Source organism: Lampetra planeri, chromosome 8 (assembly GCF_965212315.1).
Source record: "Lampetra planeri chromosome 8, kcLamPlan1.2.h2, whole genome shotgun sequence".
Lineage (NCBI taxonomy): Eukaryota > Metazoa > Chordata > Hyperoartia > Petromyzontiformes > Petromyzontidae > Lampetra > Lampetra planeri.
Window position 1 is genome coordinate 5,793,395 of NC_136114.1, and position 22,959 is coordinate 5,816,353.

Sequence of the window (22,959 nt, forward strand, 5' to 3'; positions counted from 1 at the left end):
TGCCGCTTGAAAGGCTTTCCATGCAGTCAGATTCCATTTACCCGGGATGTCTGTCTGTGACAGTGAAATGGCTGCGACGCATTAAAAACCTCATTACCAGCGAATAAAGATGACATTTCTACAAATGGAAAGGGCCCCTTCCGCGAGTAAGATTCCCCGCCGAGCGATCGTGCAGGTGCCGTGCGGAAATGCCCAAATGGAAGCCGAATGAAACTGCCATTATTGGCAGTCTCGTGTTGTGCTGTGCGTGCATAAGGCCAGAATGCCGGAAAGCTGGGTGACCAACCTGACCCGAGGTGACCAACTGCGACGGCTGATGAACCAAAATTCAGACAGCGACTTGTAAACGACACCTTCACTTCATCCGCCCCTGATGTGTTTGTGTGTCGGGGGCGCACGGGGCATTCATTAATTTATTATCCACACATAACCTCCCTTTATATGTGTTAGAAAGTGGATAATATGATTAATTTACTATCACTGCAGCATTTATTTCATTTGTGCAAATCCTTGGATAAGACTTTGAGTTAATTTTATTTGTTTCACGGAATGACCCCTTTTAGCCGGTTGGCCGGTTATTTTACAAGGGAGATCCGTGGTGCATGAACACAGCAGCAACAAGACAAAGACAAAAACTGTCAATATTGCAGAAAACGATTGCAGAGTCCTTGAGGAATATTGCACAACTAACAAAAAAAGGTATTTAATAGGATACCAGGATGGAGGCCGCACTTCCAGGAGACCATTCCTGGGTCACTCATTTCCAGCACGGATAATACGATGGATTTGCCACCACTGCTTCTGATTCATGGAAAGCCACAGGTAATATGATATAAAATCTCGAGACTTCTGGGTTCGCTGTTATAATCAAGTAGTCATAATAATTTCGAATGTTTTTTCCTTGCAGGTACAAGCATTTTGTGCGGGATCTCGCAGAAAATACAAACCCCGACAGTGGCGAGTTTCGGAAGCTCACAAGTAAGTGGCCCCAACTGTGTTGCGCATTTAACAAAAACAAATAATAGAAAATCAAAGCACGTGATTTTAAGGTGGCAGAAGGACCCGGGAGACACCAGTGGCAATGTCAGGCCACTCAGCCTGCTCCCCATGAGATTCTGGGTTCAAGCCGAGGATGAACTGGTTTACAATGAGCCCAGGTCCGCCCCACTTACGAGCTCTCGTGCACAGCTGCTTCCTCGGTCTCCACCGAGTCGGTGATGAATGTGCTGAAAGGTGGCCTAAAATGGGTCTTTGTTAATTATCACTCATTCGCGCTCAGCACTGTAAGTACTACTTTTATTAATTTTAATTTAATTTTATTTTTTTACCTACGTGACTTTACCAAAAAAACCTAAGAGTATGAATCCTTGCAGTCACGAAAGCTTCAAATCTAGAATTAACTGTAAGTACTGGCACACTTCTCGTGACTAGATTTGAAGTTTTCGTGACTGCAGGGATCCGTACTCTTTGGTTCTTTGGGTAAAGTCACGTAGGTATCAAATTAAATGAATTAAATCACGACGTTTCGGGCGCAACGCAAGCGTCCGTCATCAGGTGGGACAATCACAGCAGAGAGGTGACTATTGCACATGAATTGGCTCGATGGTGAAACAAAAATTAGATTTACAGACGAGGCCCAAATTTTGTTCATCTATTCAAGAAAGAGGGGAGAGGAATACACTCATTAGTCTGACCAGAGGCCCCAAGTCAATAGTTTTCGCGTGGTGCTGCTTTGTATAGCCCATTGGCACTGTTAAAAAAAAAACTGAAACCATCAAAAATAGGCTCGTAACAGGCTTTAATCTTCCGATTAATGTTCCAATTTTCCGACATCAGGAATCGGTCTGCTTAGTTATGTTTGATGTATGGCAGTGATGTGCTAGAAGGGACACTAATGGGCTCATTTAAACCCTTTGTTTATATTTTTTAAGGGCAGTGACTTGTTAGAATCACCATGTTGTTGCACTTCACTGTGTGTGTGTGTGTGCACGTGTGCATATTTGAGGGACACTAATGGGCTCATTGGTTTATGCATTGCATTACAATCCCAGAAACCTCGGTCTTATTCCTGTTGCAATGGAATCTTAGTCGAGATTTGGCCTATTCTAGGGTAACTCAGCCTCATGCGAATGTTGGTGCGGTCATGGATAAATCGGAAGTGGAGGAGGCAGCACCTGACTAAGTGTTGGCTGGACCCTGCACTCATGCTGTGCCAGCCTGAATAGATGTTTACTAAATAATCTTCCTCATAGTTCATCAGATTACACAGGAATCTTCATCTTTGCATGTCTCGAGTAATCTTGCACCACCAGAAATAATAAAATCCAGCGAAATGTTCAACCATTTTGTTATGAAATTTAATTTGGGACAGGACTAAGAGAATGGCTACAAATGATGAGGATAATTTTCCAACACCCAGAATTTTATACTTTCCATTGGACATCGAAATTATTGTTATGTCAAGAAAACATGAGCTTTTCTCTCCTTCCTCTGCTTCACTTTTATGCCATAGATCGCAAATCGGCTCTTCTTCAGACCCATTCAATCTGTACTGCACTTAGCGACTCTCTCTATCCTGGGTTTGTTTTTCTGTGTTTGCTTTCTTACAACAAACAACAACAAAAACACACACAATCTTAAAGAACGTGTAGATATCATTTTGCTTCCATTGACCCTATGTTTACAAAGAGAAGATGTTACAGAAATCACACAGAGACACGTCCATGCACGTGCGCCACCGCACACTAAAACGAGGTATTCAAACTCTACGGTAATCTATTCATGCTAATTAATGATAAATACTGTTTGATTACTTTGAAGAGTTTCTCTGTCACCCAATGGCTACTATTAAGTAACAATTCATATGCTGTGCATCAGATATTTTTTTTAATGTAACCTGCATCAGGGCCCCATTAGTAGAAAGTGTAGTCTCCAACTCCTATTACACTGGTCTACAAAAACAACTTTTTTTTCTGGCCTGGACTTTTGCAGCTGTTTTAGACTAATTTCAGGGTGCTGATTCCAAATCTGATCTCAGATTTGCTCTATCACATCTCATTTTTATGCTATCGGCATACCCCATTTTCATTGATTTTACCCGAAATTTACTCTGTCACTTATGATTGCAAGTTGTTGCGAGCCAGTGACTGCTTTAGTGTTAAAATATAGTGCTGTATTTTTAGGATAGTGTGTTTATAATATCATTTTATGTAGATATCCACATTTATTTAATATTTTTCTTCTGCAGTTTTTATTGAAAATGCAATATTTGATATCTCAAAAACCTGATGTGATAGACAAAAGGTGATGCCAGATTTGGAATCGGCACCCCAAAATTACCTTAAAACCGTTGGAATACCTTATGCCAGAAAAAGTGTGAGCACTATGATTTACTCTGGCCTCCCTATTTGATCTAATATGAAGAAAGGTCATTCGTTCGTCTGAAACATCGCCGATTGTGTACTTATTGATACTTGTGTTTCTATATTGAAGCGAGAGTAAGGCGACTTGAATTGGCAATGACCATGAGAAGGTGGAAATTCCCACCACTGGCTGAGGGCAGCCATCACAGATGACCACTCTCCTCTTGCTCGTTTGAGCAAGGAAGACACCTGCCACTGGACTTGTACACCTGTCACATTTGCATTTCCTAGAGAGAGCATTTAGTTTTTTATTTCTTACATTTGTTTAATTTACAATTACCCCGTGGCTTTGAAGAAATGCTCTTCCAGAACTCCTTCAGCCAGCAGCCCAGCATCATATCGTGTCACAGAATGGCCTCGGAAGATGACACTGTAGAACTACTACTTTTCTAAGGGCTCCTTCACTCCGGCTGTCATAAGCTGAAACTAGGCTGCTCTTCTTCATGCTCTGCAAAAATGTGACTTATTGCGTGTCATATGCATGAATAGTTATTTGAGCCATCGAAGCGTGACGAGGCCCGACTTAAGTGAACTATATCGGTGATAGGGTTTCCTTGGTTGAAGGAAGGTGGCAGCGTGGTGGGCTGCACAGAGAAATTAACCTTATGGTGGTACCCCGGGGTACCATAGTGCCCCGGCTCTCGCATAATGTCCATGATGCAGTAATTTTTAGTCTGTTGATGGTCGGCGATGCGGCAATCGACTCATCTCGACGAGTTGCACACGATGCACCACTACGGTGTGTACCGCGAGCGTTCAGGGTTTCGGCGCAATCGTCCTCGCTGCGTTTCGACATCGCGGAGTGGCACTGATTTCGGACTGATTGGTACCCCAGTCGCGGAGTTAAGTAACACCCCTGGAAAAAAATAGTGTCCCAGAAATAAACGAATTAATTGCCTCTGCCATTTTTGTATAAGGATCGTATGAAGAAAACTCAAGATCAGATGGCGTGAAGGGAGGTGGAGGCAGACCTGCCATAGGACAGAGGATGCAAGAAGGAGCAGATGTGTTTGTTGCTGCCTTCGTCAGTGATTAGGCTGAGAGCATGAACTCCCTACACTGAGAACCTCGTTCTAATCACAGGGGATGCCTGGATTCAAACCCTGGATCTCGGCAATGCTGGCTCATTGAAACGTCTTGGGAACTAAGCCCTGCATCTAGCATTGCCAATGAATTTATTAATAAAGTCGTCAATGTCTGTTGGTTTTGAAGAGTGTTGGTTGATCAGCTGCTACTATTTTTAACACCGCTATGCGACTTTTTGTGAAATTGCGACGTGAAAATTGCAACAGTGGGGGAACTTGGCAGCAGGCCCCTTCTTTCGGGGATGTCACATTCCTTTGATTGATGATCACGCAAATTGGCTTTAGGCTTTCTGAAGAGAATGCTGGACCTTTCCGTTCAGTTAAGACACAGTTATCACATCACAAAACTGCAAACAAACCCCTTCATTGCTCAAAAAAATGGGTTAACGACCGTCTCGCAAGTGATTGGCGTAATTAAGTATTAAGTCATACTCGTCATTGTTACCTCCTGGCAAATGTTAATATGCTCCCAAAAAAGTGCAGGTTTGTGTCTAAATTGCTGAGTTAAATTCCTCGGTAAAAGTATGGTATTGGTGGGCAAGTGAATCAACAAATGATTCGGAATTTGCTAATTTCATTGCCCTGTTCCCGTGGTAGTCATGCAATCAGGCGTCTGCCCGACTTAGGCCTGCCATTCTGTCACCAGTCTTGAACGCCGGCCATCTTCCATTATTGCGATGTGTACTTCCAGAGCCTAACTCTTTACACGGTCCTTATGATGTTTCTAAATTGCGTTTGTTCTTCTGATCCATGGGTTCTACTTTTTGTCTTTCGGTGTAATTCCTAGCATGCATTCCTCCATGCTTATTGGTGCACCTTTCAGCTTTTGTTACATTTCTTTGTCGGTGTTTATGTTTCAGATCCATGTCATAGCAGACAATGTCACTGATTGAAAGCTTTTCTCAGTTGTTCACATGAACGTTGCTTTCCATGATCAAATTCAACATTCCACAAGAATGCCAAACTGCTTGGTGTGTTCTCTTTATTTCATAATTTTCTCTTTCTTTCATACATTTTCTGGCCTTTGCATGCACGTAAACTTGTGTTTTACAACAACAACTGTTCAGCTAGCTTTTTGTACGCAACTTTTTATTGTTGATTATGATCATCTTTCTCAGCTTTACATCCTTTGTTAATAATAGGGTTTTCCCCTTTTTTCTGGCAACAAAACTGACACCTTTTTACAAGGATTCATGTCTGCATTAACCACAATACTTGCAGTCAAAATGCAAAAAAAAACATACTTTGATAATATATGCATTGTCCTTGAAACTGATTGGTCCACACCAAGGGACGGCTTTCTTTTGAGCCTCGACCCAATTGGTGCTTGACCAGAGGACGCCAAAAGGGGAAAAGCCCTATTATTATTATTATTATATTTTGGTACTGGCAAAGGAGGTCTAATGATGTAGATGCTTTGTTAAGTTTACATTTTCTGTATTCCATTCCCATTGGTTGCTATAACGACTGTTGACAGCAAATCCTCAGATTTGTTAACTTTCTCCATTTATGTTCATACATTTAATTTCACTAATACAGTTTTCGGAAAATACATTCAAATGTTGCTTTGAATAGCCTTGGTGAGGGCGTAATTCCTTCCCCGACTCCGCTGATTTCTCTTTTGTTACATTTGTTATGAAATCTCAATGTAGCTATGTACGAAATAAATACATGCGTATAATTGATATTTAACGAAGGCCTTGGTTCTGTGAGAGCTTTCATTTTATTTTCTATGAAAGTCATGCATAATGGTATTTGGTAATTTTTTTTATAATCTCATTGAATGTGGTCAATGAAAGAAAGCGTGTGTAAATCAAGCTTGCTTGTATGGTTGGTTTGCCTCTAAAATGTCCATGAGTTTGTTCTACCAATGATTTTTGGTAATCATTTTAGAAAACTATGTTAGGCTAACACAATATGTAATTTTCCAGACTGGTTTTGTCTCCCATTTTATGTCGACAAATTATTGAGGCATCATTCAATGAATTAACAATTTCATTCCTGTGTAAGCTTTTAGAAAACACATCCGCTAATTTTTATACGGCAGCTGGTCTGGTTTCTTTCATGATTTCTACAGATATTCCATCTGGTCCAGACGTTCTTCCTTTGTTCTTAATGCGAAGAGCAGTGGTTGCTCAATAAAATGAAAACATGATTAACATTGTAGTGTAGAGGGCACTGAATGTGAGGGGGGCAATGTGAAAAAAAAGTCTGTAAATTATCAACGAGTTATCTGAAATCGTTAAAAGCATGTTGAGGAAAAGGAAAGCTGTGGGAGTGGATTGTTAATAGCAATCAAACGACAATACACAGACCTCTTAAAACCAATGAGTATAGAGTGAAAAGAAATGATTCGCATTTTTATGAAAAAAAGTTGGAAACAAGACAAATTAATTGGTCTTTAAAATTTCCATCATAACATGCCCACAGCTGTTGCTGATTCAATTTTGCTGATTGGTCCATGGTGTGTGTCCCCATACTTTGTTCAAAGTACGGGAATGAACAGTGCTTGAGCGCGAGGCCATTATGAGATAGCACGTGGCCTTAGAGTGGAAATGCGGTAACCCACTCAATGAGGCACAGCACAACTCATTATAGTTCCGTGCCTGCATAACATCTGTATATATACAGTATATAGACATGAATTACACCTTGCAGTGTGGATTTATACTATGTATTGTGTATGTATGGAAGGAAAAAAAATCTCCCCACTTAAAATAAACATGAGACCAATGCATGTCGTCCAAGCTAGTGGTGGAAATTCTACAGTTCTGTGATGGAGGTCAGTCGCTCCACAGCATGCGTACATTTGACTTGGAACAAATTGGTGCTTATTTTACTGTCCACAAAGGGGGGGGGGGGTGGTAGGTTGAATCGAACCTGACTACTGAGATTTGAAAACACAACCTTCTGACATGCATTTAAATCAAAGTTTCACATGATCGCATATACGTCCATCACACATCCGCCCTGACCTTTTAACCGCCCGCACCCAGCTCTGTTTTTGTTCACGTGAAAAACTTATTTCCAATGCAAGTTCACAAATCTGACCTTCACATAAACGCCTATACCCTCAATCCCTCAGCAAATCAGATAGTACTTCACACGTATGAAATAAAAAATATAAATCTATTATAAAAGCCCGGCATTCCATTTGTCCGTCAAGTTATATAAAGTGGACGACTCATCAGATGTGGAGGTAAAAAGTTGATCCAACAGGTTCCCAAAAATTGAAGACCCTCCCCCAAAAAGTCACCCCCTCTCACACCCTACATACAACAGAGTCAGTAGAATCTGCACGCATTGGTGCGGGGGGGGGGGAGGACATTAGTGGGCGTGACGGGCGAAGCGCCGAGAATCCCTCCTTAGGAGCGAAGTAGGCTGCCGAAATTCTAGTATATTAAAAAAACGCTTAAATATTTAACAAATTAGATGAGCCTCACTTGACGGACTGACATGTGACAGCTTTGTTGCGTCGGGCGATCGTTTCGCGTTGTGTTTGTTTTACTCCGTTGCGCCCTCCCAGAGGCCGTGAGGGCCGTGGCGGAGGCGTGCCAGCACGTGTCGGATCAGGCGCGACGCCGCGAAAATGCCCTGCAGATGGTGCGCGTTCAGAGGATGCTCAAAGGACGCCGGATCGACATCGCCTCGCCTGGTGAGCTGTGACAGCACCTCGTGCTGTTCCCTGCCTTGGAGCGCACGCTGCACAATGGGGCACCCTCTACTCTGAGTGCTGCTGCTCCTGCTGCTGCTGCTGCTTCTACTATTGTTACTGCTGATATTGCTGCTGCTACTGCTGTTGCTGCTACTACTATTTCTGCTGTTGCTGCTGCTGTTATTGATGTTGCTGCTGCTGCTTCTACTGTTACTGCTGATATTGCTGCTGCTGCTATTGCTGTTGCTGCTACTACTATTTCTGCTGTTGCTGCTGCTGTTATTGATGTTGCTGCTGCTGCTTCTACTATTGTTACTGCTGATATTGCTGCTGCTGCTATTGCTGTTGCTGCTACTACTATCTCTGCTGTTGCTGCTCCTGCTGCTGTTGATAAGTTGGTTGAGAATTCTGTGGGGTTTATTCACTTATTTCTCTGTCTATTCCGACAACTGCCCTCATTCAGATGAACAATATTGGAAGGTAAGGCACTGCATTGTCAGTGGTGCATACCCACAAACCAAAAAAACTGTCCAACTTTGCCATTCACAGTCTGACCTATTGGGGAAATTGCCGCCCTTTGCTGCCTGTTTGTTCTGCAGTGCAAGAAGTACTGCGTCCAAAGCAAGTGATTCACAATTAGAAGTTTTAAAATTAAAATCATGGTCAGGGGACAGCTCAGCCTATCATCCATCTGTGGTCGATAAAATATTTTACCGCTTTACATGTAGTCAAATGTGTTAATTTCATGGAGAGATTACTCCCCCCCCCCTTTTCCTGTTATCTTTTGCCATATATAAATCTGGATGGAGTAGTTTGCACTACACCATGAACCTTGAAACCCGAGTTCCTTTTCCAGATTATCTTCATGTCAAGTAATATTTGTCCATGAGCCCAGACTAGATATTTCACTTATCGTTAGCACCTGAGGTGGCATCACTTTAGCAGTTTTAATTGCTTTATGTGGCCAATAAAAGTAACCATTTGTAATGAGTAAGTTATAAAACAATGCACTATTATTAGCCAGGCAAACAAATTGCTGCTACTAAAGTTGTGACATCTTCGGTGGTACCAATTTCTGCTCAAGCCCATTAACTATATTGGAACCAGTCCTGGGCCCTGCCCTTCACACTCGGCAACAACTCACCAGCATGGTGAAATACGTTCATACAACAACCACAGCGGCGTGGAGGCCTTCATTCAACGTTGGATTGGCAAATGGTGGAAAACAATTTTGCGGGTTTTTTTTGTTGTTGAAATGTGAAGCTAAAAATGCTTTTACACACACGCGCACGCACGTGCACTGCATGCACATTGTGAGGATTCTACTCGCATGCAGCTGCTTGACCTAGGTCATGTGGCGGCACGCCCACATGTCAAGGTGTCAAGAAGAGCTTGGGTGCATCCATGTGAGTTTTCAAGGGAATGATGACAAGATGTGGAGGTAACGGGCGAGAATTGTGTGTCATTCCATCTTCAATGTCTCCACCACTGAAGTGTAAAGCTCTCAAACATATTTATAGGGAGCCTCCTGAAACAGTTCTTGACCTATACGACTAGACTGTAATTGAATTATTCATCACGTACTTAGTGTGAATGCGTCTGTTTGACTGCAAATAGATAATGTATGTGACGCTTATTGTCCAATGGTTGCTCTTGCAGATGTGTCCACACAAATCAGCAGGTGGTGGTAAATCTTGTAACAGCTGATTATTTTTTATACCCCATATAGCGTTAACATACTTTCGCTGCAAGCGCTGTTAGCGAGCACCTCTCAAGGCCAGCATGGCATATAGGGGAATGGGTGGCCAACACTACACCCAGGCAGCTTTGTCTCCCTATGTGGCAATGTTTACACACGGCACCAGGTACTCATTCGAGGCTGAGTCGACCTAGGCGAGGCTCAGGACCAGTTCAGATCACTGGCGTTGGCCATGAGCGGGAATTGAACTCAGACTGCCGGGTTCGTAGCGCAGTGCGCTAACCACTGTGCCCCTGCTTCCCACATATAACACACATGCTAATACTTACAATTTAAATATGAGTTTAAATCAGTTTTAGTCAACAAATTCATAATTTATCTATATGAATCACGAAAACATTGACCGTTGTTATTTATCACGGTGCCATGCAAAGGGACAAAATTAACAATTTGTAGAAACTGCAAACATTTAATTTCATCAGCAACTTCCAAGCAATGTGTTTGTAGGTTTATGATTTTGTTGTACTTATTGTGGAACACTGCATCTCTAAATATCTTACTTTTTAAATTATGAACAATTTCTTTTATAATTGATGGTGAGCAAGCCAAACCAAAAACAAAAATGATTGATAAATAATGATACGTTATAGCAAGGCATTATTCATTCAGGGCATTACTAAGCTTTGAATATCACATTAGATGGGCATTTTCAATGCATCACAATCCCAGAATTTACAGCCAATACTAATGTATCACTTTTAAATTGCTGTCAGTAATTACATGCAGAGTACTTTCCAAATCAAGATAAGCAATAGGTATCATGAATCCTGATATTCGGAATCCATATATGACACACGCAACACTCAGCCAGCAGCCCTCCTGCAAAAATGTGCTCCCCCACCTTGGGATGTGGAGTTTACCACCGTTTCATGTCCACCCTTTCATGTCCACCCTTGGAATACAGCGCCACCCAACACTCATTTGAGAACAGAAACACCCTGACCCCTTTGACAATCATGCATTCTGTTTGCAAATGATTTGTTTCAGTTTTTTTTTTTTTAAATCGTGGCCCTTCAAAAAAAAGAAAGAATGGTTAAGGCAACGGCATGCTTTTTGTTGTCGTTGAGTTAAAAGTGATGACATTGTCACCACACGGTGACTTTCACCGCCGAATGGAAGGCCCGTGTGCGCCCAGGGCCAGCGCCCAGTGGAATTCATTTGTTGGCACTTGGCAGTGCATACCTGTCTGTACGACAACTGTGCTCTCGTGACACCGAGAACAGCAGCAAGGCTCCCCCACGCGTGGTATAACAAGCATATGGGAGTGACTAACAGTTCACCGACAGGTTTTCTTTTTGACTTAATTGCAAAGCTAAAGGTGCAACCATACAATTACTCGCTCACTCCCCTGCTAAAGTAGGATGTCCACACGAGCGGAGCTCAAAGGGAGCTCTTCCTCGGTGGTATTTTGGCCTTCTCATCCACACTGGCTCGATGTCTTCAAGGAGGGAGGAGTGCTGCCCACACTTTACTCCACCACACGCAACTTGCTGATCGTGTAACTGTGGCGGAGGGCGGGGGTTGGGGGTTTACGAAACCTGCATATTGTTTCTATTGCCGCATCAGGGTTTTTAATCAGCGTATGTACGTATATTGAAAAAATACAATTTCATTGTTTTTGAAGGCATGATTGGCCGTGGCTGTCCCCGATTCGAACCGGCAACTCTGTAACTGTGAGATTAACACTAGCTTCAGCAACACCTGACAGGTTTAAACAATTTCCACAAAACTTCAATATACGCATACATCCCTTTTTGGCAATCCACTGCTGGATGAGGGCCTACCCACACCGTGCAAGTTGTGGGGAATGTTTGACCGGACTTCACCATGCTAATTAATGACAGGATGGCGAGAAGCATAGAAGTTCAGTACAACAATGCATTTTGCTGCAATGCCCTCTGCTGCCTCCTACAAAGGCCTGAAAAGAAAATCTCTAATATCTGAATTAAAGTCAAGAGTTTTAGTACGTGCGTTGTTGTTGTTGGAAGGGGAAGTAATGAATGGTTTATTTATGGGGCACCACGGTGGCAACTTGTGTTAAACACCTCACCTGTGTATGTATATTGAACTTCTTTCGCATTGCGCGCAGCCAGGCGTGCTAATCGGAGGTGTGGGTGGAAGGACAACAAACTAAATACAAAAAACAGTGACCTGGAATTCAGAATTACAACATGAAAGCATCACGATTTCTTTGAGTGATGCCGAACATGTTTTTCAGAAAAAAAAACATGTAAATTAGACAAGTAACAATTAAGCCCCTCACCGACAATTACATTAATTGTCACAATGGGGGCAACGCTCATCTACCAAACACTGCTGGAACACTTGAGCCCATTGTATAGAAATTGCACAATCCTACGGCAGGGTCAATTTTTTCATGAAACGCTCCGCGATTAGTTTCTGAACCTAGAATGAGGACAACACATTATAGCATTGGGTAAGTCAGTATGATACAAATCGGTACTGTTTGGTGATCAGGATGTTTCCATGCCATGTTGTGCTTTTTAGTGACAATGTTGATTCGCAGAGCAATTCTGTTTTCTTATTGAAGTGCACTTTAGTTTTTTTCTGTTTTATTATTGTCGAAATACCCAGAAACATTGATTTACCAGATCGTTTCATATATAGTCAAGATCAGGATATATGTACAGTAATACCTTGGATTGCGAGTAACTTGGTCTGCGAGTATTTTGCAAGACGAGCAATTTTTTTAAATAAATGTTAATTTGATAAACGAGCGAGGTCTTCCAATACGAGTAGTACGTGTATACGGTTTGTCTGCCGAGCGTCACGTGATCACAACTGATCTACGAGTGCTTTGATATACGAGTGCTTTGGATTACAAACACGTTTCTGGAACGAATTATGCTCGCAATCCAAAGTTTTGCTGTAGTTGTTTGAAATTGTCTGTTGACAAAATTTTGACCTCAAGATTCATTCTCATGGCATGAAATCCAGCATTGGCGAAGGAAGCATTGGCCCCCTTTCGAAAGGGAGCAAACGCATAACACGTTGCTCATATCATGATTGAAATTCAGATGGGATGTGAACTGGAAAGCAATGTTAAAGTGCATCCAATGTCATGACACTGGCTATTGTTTTTTCTTCCAAAGTTGTTGTCTATAGAAAAAAACTCGCGTGGTCCCTACATTATGACCTTCAGAGTGACTCATGTACTCAGGCATTGATCTCATTAAACCTAAAGGTTTAACAGTCTGTGTTTGCAGAGGAGCCTCACCGAGCACAGAGACTTTTGTCAGAATGGTCCTGCTTGAGGCATGTGGTTAATTGCTCTTGTGTGTGTGCGCAAATATCCAATGTGCTGGGAGGAATCTCTCGCGTACACGAGGCAGAGACAGACACACTCAGAATCCACGTCGAGAGTGTAGCAACCGAATGTCAGTGCCATCTCCTAATGGTCACACGTCAATGTGACCATCGGATCGCTGTGTGATCCACAATTCATTCCTCCCAAGTCCCTGGATTGCAGTTGTTGCCCGACCCCATCACGTGCCCCATCACACGTGCCCCATCACACGTGCCCCATCACACCTGCCATTTGAATTTCACTTTGGAAAGAAATGCAGTGAAGAAACGTCAGAGTGCAGGATTAGTTTATTTTTTTTGCCATTGTCAGGAAAATCTGCGCATTGCCTTTGCTGCTGTGATGGTAGGGGTGGGCATTCAAGCCCTCATTTCAGCTGCCGTGACAATGCAGAGCTGCAGGGACATTATCAGATTAGCGATGCCTCATTTGGAACGGGGTGCTTCCCATCTGCTAGCTTGTAGACACGAAGGACGTTTCGATAAGAGCCCATGACTCTAAAACTGAGTGAGTTATGGTGATGTGTTTTGTGGCACCTTTTTTACTGTGCCTTCCAGTGTGAGAGGCCGCCGCTTTGAGTAGGGGCAGTAAAGTTGTGGTTTTCACAAAACGGACCGCATGATAAAAATGTAAAAGCTAAATAACATTTTGGCCCAGGCAGGTGTAAAACTCCATGACTGAAACTCGGAGCTTTAAAATAAGGGAATTGTGATGGAAACCGCACAGATTAAATTACAGCAGACGTCTGCTTGGTACAATATGCATGACCATAACTTGAACATTTTATATTGCAGGATATTTAACAAAAAAAAGTGATTTTACTCATTTTGTGGAAAATAAAAATGTCTTATAATTGTATATTCATAGCAACGTAATGAACTTTCATCAATATATTTTTGTATTGTTTTCGAGATTAACAGTTGCAACAATTCGGCATGAAAAGTAAACACTCGCTGTTCATGGGGCCTTTAAGCAATTCAAGTCAGAAGTGAAACCTATGCGAAATTGCACCTGGAGTTTGTCTCCATGAAAAGGACACTACAATGGACTATCATGGCCGTTAACATGCTCCCTCATTCTTGGACCTATTGACTCTGTCCCTCAGACCTGCTCGAGTGGATTATCAGGAACTGAAAAATTGTTTCGGTCAATCCACACCCTGTTTATTCCTGCTGTTCCTACTGGAAACAGATTTTGATGTATTGCAGGGACCTACTCCCTATCAGGATTTCTTGAGCTCTTGAGGAAGGGGGGTGATGTTTTACTTTCGGTCTGGAGGGGGGGGCCTGTGTTGGATTTTCACCAGGCCTGCACACTGGGGTAGAGAACGTTTCCCAGCCTAAACGAGGCTTCAACTGGCAAGGTGCACAGTTGGGATTACTTCAGGATCCTCCTGGGTTAAAATTGAGTCGTCCGCAGTCTTCAAGCAGGATTTGTGCCAGTGGGCGAGAACGGACAACGGCAGGAAGGCCCTTCGAAGACAGGATTCTGTCGGAGTGGGTCAATGAGATTTAATTCATAGATCAAAAATGGAAGGAGTTATCGTGTCCATTATTTTTCATCGTCTTATTTTTCTAAAGAGATATTAACCCTTATTCATGCGTTGATAATTTTCAGCAGGAAAAAAATCCCAGATTGATTAAAGTTTGGCGATTTGGCTGTTTTCCCACTAGCATTTGGTTGAAACTGCCTTTTGGCACACACACCCAAGAATAGGCGAATTATTATTAGCTGGGCCTGTGCTTGATTACAAACGAAAGGTTTAAAGGTTTCATATCAGCATTAATGACAACATGAGCCTCCGTAATGGTCACAGGCGCACGCATTCTTAACCAGTAACATATGACATGGATTGCAACGGCACAACTCTAGGCACAGTTGCATTAAAACGCTTACCGAGTCGGCGGTAACCCCTTTGGGTAAAGAAAAGGGTCAAGCCGTTTCTTGAGTGGTTTCGACGAAATATTTTGAGGTGGGGAACAGCAGGCGAGACGAACATGAAACTCATGCGAGTGGTCAGAGCGCATGCTGGCAGTTTGGTGGAGGCAGCCTGTGATGTTTTACCCATTAACCTAGTTAACTGCCCACGGCATGCGTTGGGTCAGACTCTCGTGAGCTACAAAGGCAGGCCACCACTCGGTGCTTCTTGGGAGCTTTAGATTTGCACTTCAATTTCGCGCCGGGGTTTTTCATTAGGTGTCCGCGGATTTTCTTTAAACGTCATACTTGACAGGCAGGCCTAGCGCACGTCTCTGCTATGCGAGAGTTACAGGATTAGCCCCTTGTGTTTTACAGAATTGTTTGGAACCCTTTTCATCTTCATGCGCACGCTGTGTCGATGACATGTATATGTATACCCACCCGCATATTGTAAGGGAGAAATATTACAGATGAAACGTTTTGCAGTGAAGTTTCACGCGGTAGCTTCCGTCTTTGATGCCATGAGTGGTGTTTTTGTTATACGCTTGCAATCGGCCTATGAATTACATGTGTACGTGTTGCTGTCAGAAATGCAAATATATATTGGCCATGATTGTATTGAATAATGGACAAATAACCGAGTAGTTGCACATGCACAACGGAGTCAATACACAGGGGTTCCGTCTGGGGTTTAGTGTCTCCCTGGCGAGTTACGTCTGCGCTAACTAGGGTGCTCAAGACCCTGTGACGCCATGCACCGGACAGGAACATTGCATTCCAGTGGCATAGCTTTAAGTACCACATTTTTAAAATGCGCAACAAACGAATTGTCGGGGAATGATGTTGTGGAAGTGTGTGTCATGTGGCAAGAAAAATGTGTGTCAATGGACTTCCTGATTGTTTATTTAAAATGAGAAATGTAAGTTTGGTCTTTATGATTCCTATGTTGTCTGAATGAGCAAAGACAACTTAAGCTATTTATGAACAAACACTCGGGTGCTTTACTGAGGATTTATTTTGCAGATTTCTTTTAGCAACAACTTTTATGAATTATGTTCTTGGGGGGGCTGGGGGGGGGGGAAATTGGACATGGATTTCAAAGTTATGCCTTTTTTTTTTACCAGATGAACATTTCGAATGAGCAAAAAATGTCTGTCACTTTATTTTAAGCCGGGGGTTTTCCTCCCCTTCTCATAAGCAGCGTCTCAACAGCCAGACAGTGGTGAAACCGCGTGCTTGAGCATTGAAACTGCAAAGTAATAAGGCATTAGTGAAGTGCTGGTGAGATCACTTGACCAAATTTCTTCTTTCTGATCCTTCATTCTCTTTTCCTATTTGACGGAGCCGTTCTCAGCTTTGATCACGAGTGCTTTGACTCGAGCGTCGTCGCTTTAGTTGGAGTCCCTATTTACCCACGCGGGGCTTTGCCAAAGGGAAAGCAGAAGGGGCTAAAGGAAGCATTCTCTTCGAGTAAATCCTTTTTCATTACCACTCACTACAATAGCGGCCGAGGAGGGAACCTCATATTGCACATTAGTGCACAACTCGTTTTTATTCCAGAAGCGTTTCACTTCTGTAAAATACTATTTCGGATTAATGGTTATTGCTTCCCCAAAAAATACGTGTTTTAAAAATAAGCACACTGGCTTTTTTATTACGTCTGTTTATTATGTGGCCTAGGATGGATGAGCCCTTAATGTTATTTGTCTGATTAGTAACACTGTTGATGTCTGTAGTTTGTTGTGTGATTTCAATCAGTGAGCTCTTTCCCCAGCAAATTGTTTATAATACATTTGACATTTTAATGTTTTGTTCTTTTTTAAAATGAAATATTGAACAATTTAGTCTTAATCGTGTACTTATTTAGCTGGTGTTATAAATGTTTATGATTACCTCTTATGCACCGTTATATAGACACACATCATCTGGTAGATGCTTAATAATTGACATTGCTCTTAAAGGTTTAATTTTCTTTCCCTTATAAACATTGTCATGAATTGTTACAAAACCGATTCAGACTTTGTTTTGTGCCAGTCACAAAGTAACTTTTTTTTTTATAGTTGATGGTTTATAATTACATGTGAATTTACCGAGGAAAACATCACTAATTCTCATCTTTCAGACGAGCCCCAGTTTGTGATGTTTGGATGTTGGAGTGGAATGGGAGTGCCACGATTAACCAACGCATTTGAGAGAACATGTTTGATACCTACTCACATATAGGTATAAACCCACTTGCTGTACTGCCCTCTGCAGGCACGATGCTCATGCGCAGGTGGATGCATTGTGAATATGATGGCTCCATCTTTGTCTGGTCCACCAACCCTGCCTGAGTGGTCGGGGTGCACATCACCACTCCGTCCAATTTGATTTTTGTCAGTAATGTCTCTTCGGCATTGGCAAACCGTGTCACCGACACTAAAATGACAGCTCAATTCCATGTGATATAGTGTGCAGAAGGCCACACATATTTAAACATGCCCCACAACATTATGAAGGATTCATTATAAGGCTTCGAGATTATGCATTATTTCCTAGCAAATGAAATGTAACTGTTGTAGCTTTTGAAATGTTTTAAACGAATATATTCACTCAAAACCGTCATCACAGTGAAGTTGATATTACACTGTGTTAGTAACTTTGTGTTGGGATCATGTAGCAGAATACAAAAATAATTCCGAAAATGATGAACATATCCATCAACAAGGGCTCGAATCACTGGCCTATTTTTGCTCTACCATGTTCCAGCTGCTTTATGAACTTGAGTGCATGCACTGTGTGTGCACAGCAATTCCTACATCACAGCTACAAATGCTTTTTTTGCGATTGAGCACAGATGAAGGCAAGACACAAGGATGGACATTCTTTGAAGCCATCCGAGGGAAAGCGAGAGGGGGAATCTGAATAAGGCCGCTTTCATCTACACAGACAAATGTGCTGCAAACACAGAGTCTTCAAACCTGTTACTTTTGGGCCAAGCTGCCTGCCCCTTTCAAAGTTGCCCCCCAGTTCCTCTGCTCCAGGAAGATCACGAGCGGCACGTTTGCGAGCAAAGCCACGATATATTGAGAGTGTGATGACGGGGGGGGGGGGGGGGGTCTTCGAGCTGGCTCGACTTGGTGTTTCAACTTTTATTTCCAAAGTTTCCACTCCGCCACATGAAGGTTGCTTTGGCAATGCTGCGCATATAGATCCATTGACAGCTGCATCAACTGTCGTACAAACAAGTCGGTGTGTCCGCCCGCCCGCATGCTCAAATAAGCTGTGCTCACGCCGAATATCGCGCGGCACAGCCTGAAGCACGCGTCGGAGGGCAAGTGTGCAGAACAAACCAGGCAATGCACGGAATGATTATGCTCATCTCTGTTTGGCGGTCCTGAGCGAGTGCTGGAAATTACACATTGTTATGGCACAGGTCGCTCTGTCTGTAGGATGACGACTGTACATCTGCTGCAAAGTGTGTGTTCATTTTGTTGAAAGCAAGGAAGATGACAGGCTGTACTGATCACTGACCAGGACATTAACGTGTTACCTTTGAACTGTGAGTCGATTGCTGCACACACAGTGATTCCTTGGCTCGATATTACCAGTGCATTGGTTGCAATTCAATTGCATCTTCGTGGTGTGACCATGTCCATGAATATTTATTAGGATGTTGTCAATCCACTGCTGGATTCATACTTCCCAAAGCCACCATCCTTTGCATTTTTGAGATGCAATAATCCACATAGCACCTGCATACGAGATGATTTCATTCATATAGCAGTGGATTGGTCATGGTTGATGCGGATGAGACCAGCTCCTCAAGTATAGTGATGAAACATTGATCCCATTGAAGCAGACTGAGAGGGCCAATGGCTCTTATTGCAAGACCAATCGGCTTGCTAGTTTGTCTGGAGTCCAGCGCAGAAATGGACCGCACTATTTTCTCAACCCTGGACCCATGCCATTTCCTACCCAATAGCTACCAACGTTGTCGCTTTCGTTTGACGAAAAGATAATATCACTCTGGGTTTAATTTCACTGCTACATTGTGCTTCGAAATGAGCCAGCCTCCAATTTTTCAAAAAAATATCTTATTATGAATATCCAATATATTAGTGGCAAATCTCATTGGAATCTGTCAATCATTTGATTTAGCACATTGGATACAGCTGATGTGGGGAATTAGCAAAAATATGGAATGTTTTTTTTTCATTTTTGCTCTGAAGGTTAAGCTTGCGGTGTGGATTGTGCTTAAAAGGAATGAGAATGAATTTGTGATTATGTATAGCATCTCTCTAGCCTCTCCTTGGTATTTGTTATTGTCAGTCATATTTATAAACTAAACTATAAACTCGTTTTATTTCAACAGGTCAGTCCAACTGAGCTATATAGCTCTTTTTCAGAAGTGACCTTGCCACAAATGATAACTCAACAAAGTGGCTTAGTCATGTTAAAAATCATAGCAGCTAAATATTCTAAATGCATATTCAATGGTTCTTTCGGAAAAGTCACGTAGATAGAAAAAATAATCACAATCAAATAATAAAAATAAAGTGAATACAAATATCACGACGTTTCGATCTCAACACAAGCGGTCGTCATCAGGAACAGGGAGGTTAGCCTCCTGAGGGCAAGCTGTTTATAAAGGTTTAGATATGGCCAGGGCAGCTAATGTTCATGTAGGAGAGGGCTCCGACACCGGCAGTAGGTCGACACCAAAAAAAAAAATCTAAATGCATGTTTAAAATGTGGAGGGAAAAACTGGAAAAATCCACACGACCACAGTGAGAAAATGCAAACTCCAAATATACAGCAGGCGTCAGGGTCGGGATAGAATTCACGACCTCGGATTAGCACGGTTGGCTACGTATGGTGTGAAAGAAATTCTGCATGCATACAGGCGAGGTAGTTATCTCGCCACCATGGTGCCCCATAAATAAACCAATCATAACTTGCTTCCCAACAATAACACACGTACATAACGCTTGACTTTAACTCAGCTATTAAAGGTTTTCTTATTTGGCCTTTGTAGGAGGCAGCCGAGGACAATGCAGCAAAATGCATTATTGTACTGAACGTCTTGTGCTTCTCGCCAGCCTGCCATTAATTAGCGTGGTGAATTATGGTTAAATATCCCCCACGACCGTCACGGTGTGGGTAGGCCCTCATCCAGCAGTGGATGGACAAAAAAGGGATGTACTTGCACGTTGAAGTTTTGTGGAGATCATTGGAACCTCATTTGCCAGTAGAAAAATATGATAATTGGTTTTTTTACCTTTTTATCTGGCAACAAAACTGACACCTTTTTTTGTGGAGATGTTTAAACCGGTCAGGTGGCTCTGTAGCTAGTGTTTATCTCAGAGTTGGAGAGTTGCCTGTTCAAATCGAGGACGGCTAAGGCCCATCATGCCTTCAAAGCCAATTAAATGATACTTTTTTTGGTGATAAATTAACTATTGTCATTCCCGTGGAGAAAACGTGGAATTTCCACCACTGGCCTCTACAATGGAGTTGAGCGCTGCTCTGTTGCCTCTGCTTTATTATACAACAAACATAAAATAATTTTTCTGAGACATTTATTCCTCAGCCCATGATGGTAACGTCTTCCTAGTTTACCTTGAAAGTCGTATTCATAAAATTTGTTTCAATCTTCATCCTGCCATTATTAAGAACCATCATCAGTTCTCATCAGTCACCCTTCCTTGTCCCACGTATCATCAATCATCAGTATGCACTGTCATCTGTCATCCGTGAACATCTATAACAATTATTGCCCTCCATCCGTCATCATCTTCATTATCAAAGTCATCAATCATCACCGAGGTTGTAACCATAGGATTCTGATATGATGTTCAGCTTTATCTAAATTAGAGTCTTTTTTTCAGCTGGCAAGCAGTGAGAGAGGGAACTGTGAGGTGTAAATCACCTTGCAACGTTCTGGCTTTTGATCAGCACTCTCGGCTGACAATTAGATAAAAGGTTAGTTCTTTGTGCCGTTCAAATACTGAATTATACACTCAAAATTGTGTCGGCGTGGACTGCACAAAGCGGCAAGACAAGAGCTGGTCTACAGTTGGCGCTGTGACTATCAGAACCACGCGTGTTTATATCCCAGTCAGGGGTAGACAATATATCATCCCGTTTAGGTCAATATAATTAGTACCACTTTATCGTCGGTTGCCCTATGGACGGAGCGGTCCCCAGCATACGAATGTTGAATCTCCACCACTGGGTCAGGGCGGCCAACAGAGTTGGGTGCTTCCCCCATTTCTCATTTGAGCTTGAGACACGTTGACTTAATTTTGCACAGGGCGTGGTGTGAATGACGACTCACCCTCTGTGCAGGCGTCTCCTTTGAAATTTCATCGTACGTCTTCATCCACTGTCCATCCCGAGCCATGCCGTGCCGTGCCGAGCCGAGCCGGCCCGGTGCTTCTCACGAGGTGCCAGGGTTGGTTTTTCCCATTGCAGAACACGAGCCGCGATGTCAGAAGCACGCCTACGTCACACACAATGGACCGGTCACAACGCGTGTCGATGACGTAGCGGCGCCGTGTCTGAGTTGGACCGACTGATGTCGCACACAATGGAATGCGTCACGAGCCCCGTCTCAGGGCCTGCTTAGCCACGAGCCAGATTCGGATGTCTTGTGAGGCTCGTGGTTTCTGGCTTGGTATGGCAATTAGTCAGTGGAAAACCACCCCGTGTGGTGAAGGCCCCTGCGCTGGCTCGGTTCGGAGGTGCGAGTGGAGAATGGGTAAACGATTTCTCAGACGGCCCGTAGTGGAACCCAACTTTTTCACTCTGTGCGTTTTAAACGGCATTGTTCTGAGAGTTCCCTCGGCTTGAGCCGATAACCGGGTCACCCTGCCTCTGTTGGTGTACGAGCCTCCTGCAGTATGGGACACCGATAGAAAAGGGTCAACAAGCAAACCGCTGGGACGTTTTTGCACCATGGGCTCATGTGCGTCGGGCACTGGGCCAAAAGCCGTGAAACTTGCAGCGCGCGGCATCGAAAGCCGCCAGAGTGGAATGAGTTACAATCATTTCTCGCTGGGATGGATCTGAACCTGCTGTCCCAGGGCTTTTGGGCATTGTGCTGTTATACACAGAGCATTACTTTGCTGGGTCAGCCAGTCACTGTAATGTCTGTTTTTTAAATAAATAACAGGTTAAATAATAAATAAAGACGCGTGTTTTTTCCCCACTCCCCTCCCCCTCTAGAACTGAGATGAAAGGCAGCTGGGCTTAGATAAAATGACTTATCAGAAGGCTGCGAGTTCAATTTTTAGTTGGGGATCTACTTAGCTGATCATTTCTTGAGGGATGATAAAATGAGCGCCACTCTTTGCAAAGTTTATGAGTGGGGTTGCCCTGTGGAGAGACACGTTGCCCCACCAACCAAAATGTGGCATTTTCACCACTCTCTCAGGGCTGCCAATGAGATGTGCCATTCCACTGTTCATTCAAGCAGAGGAGACACTTTTGACATCGGAAGTCAAAAAAGGCTTAAGTATAGTGGAGATGATTGGCAGGGTCGTCTCACTGAAGTGTGATGAGTCATTGTAATTTCTCCAGAATTGTACAGATATAAAAGTGAACATTTGTGATTTATAGAACCCAATGCTTGGAACTCTGCAATACCGCGCTCGGTGAACATTTTTGGAAATTGTGGTCATCCTGCTTGACAGCCCGTGGTGTAGTGAGGGTACTTATCAATACTGTTTAGTAAAACCAGCAGTGTTTGTGTTGCACGCCTGACTGCTGATGAGAGCCCCATTTGGGTGTAACAGTTTCAGAGTTTGTGA

At 42.9% G+C, this 22,959-nt stretch overlaps 1 protein-coding gene across 2 annotated transcripts in view; it reads left to right on the forward strand.

Moving 5' to 3' along the window:
• ARHGEF39 (Rho guanine nucleotide exchange factor 39) overlaps positions 1-22,959 on the forward strand; it is a 160,155-nt gene that overhangs the window by 46,217 nt on the left and 90,979 nt on the right. For both annotated transcript variants that reach the window (XM_078596774.1, XM_078596773.1), the window contains exons 7-8: positions 908-978; positions 8,034-8,162. In XM_078596774.1, coding sequence (XP_078452900.1) covers positions 908-978; positions 8,034-8,162 — 200 coding nt within the window. The remainder of the gene's footprint in view (positions 1-907; positions 979-8,033; positions 8,163-22,959) is intronic.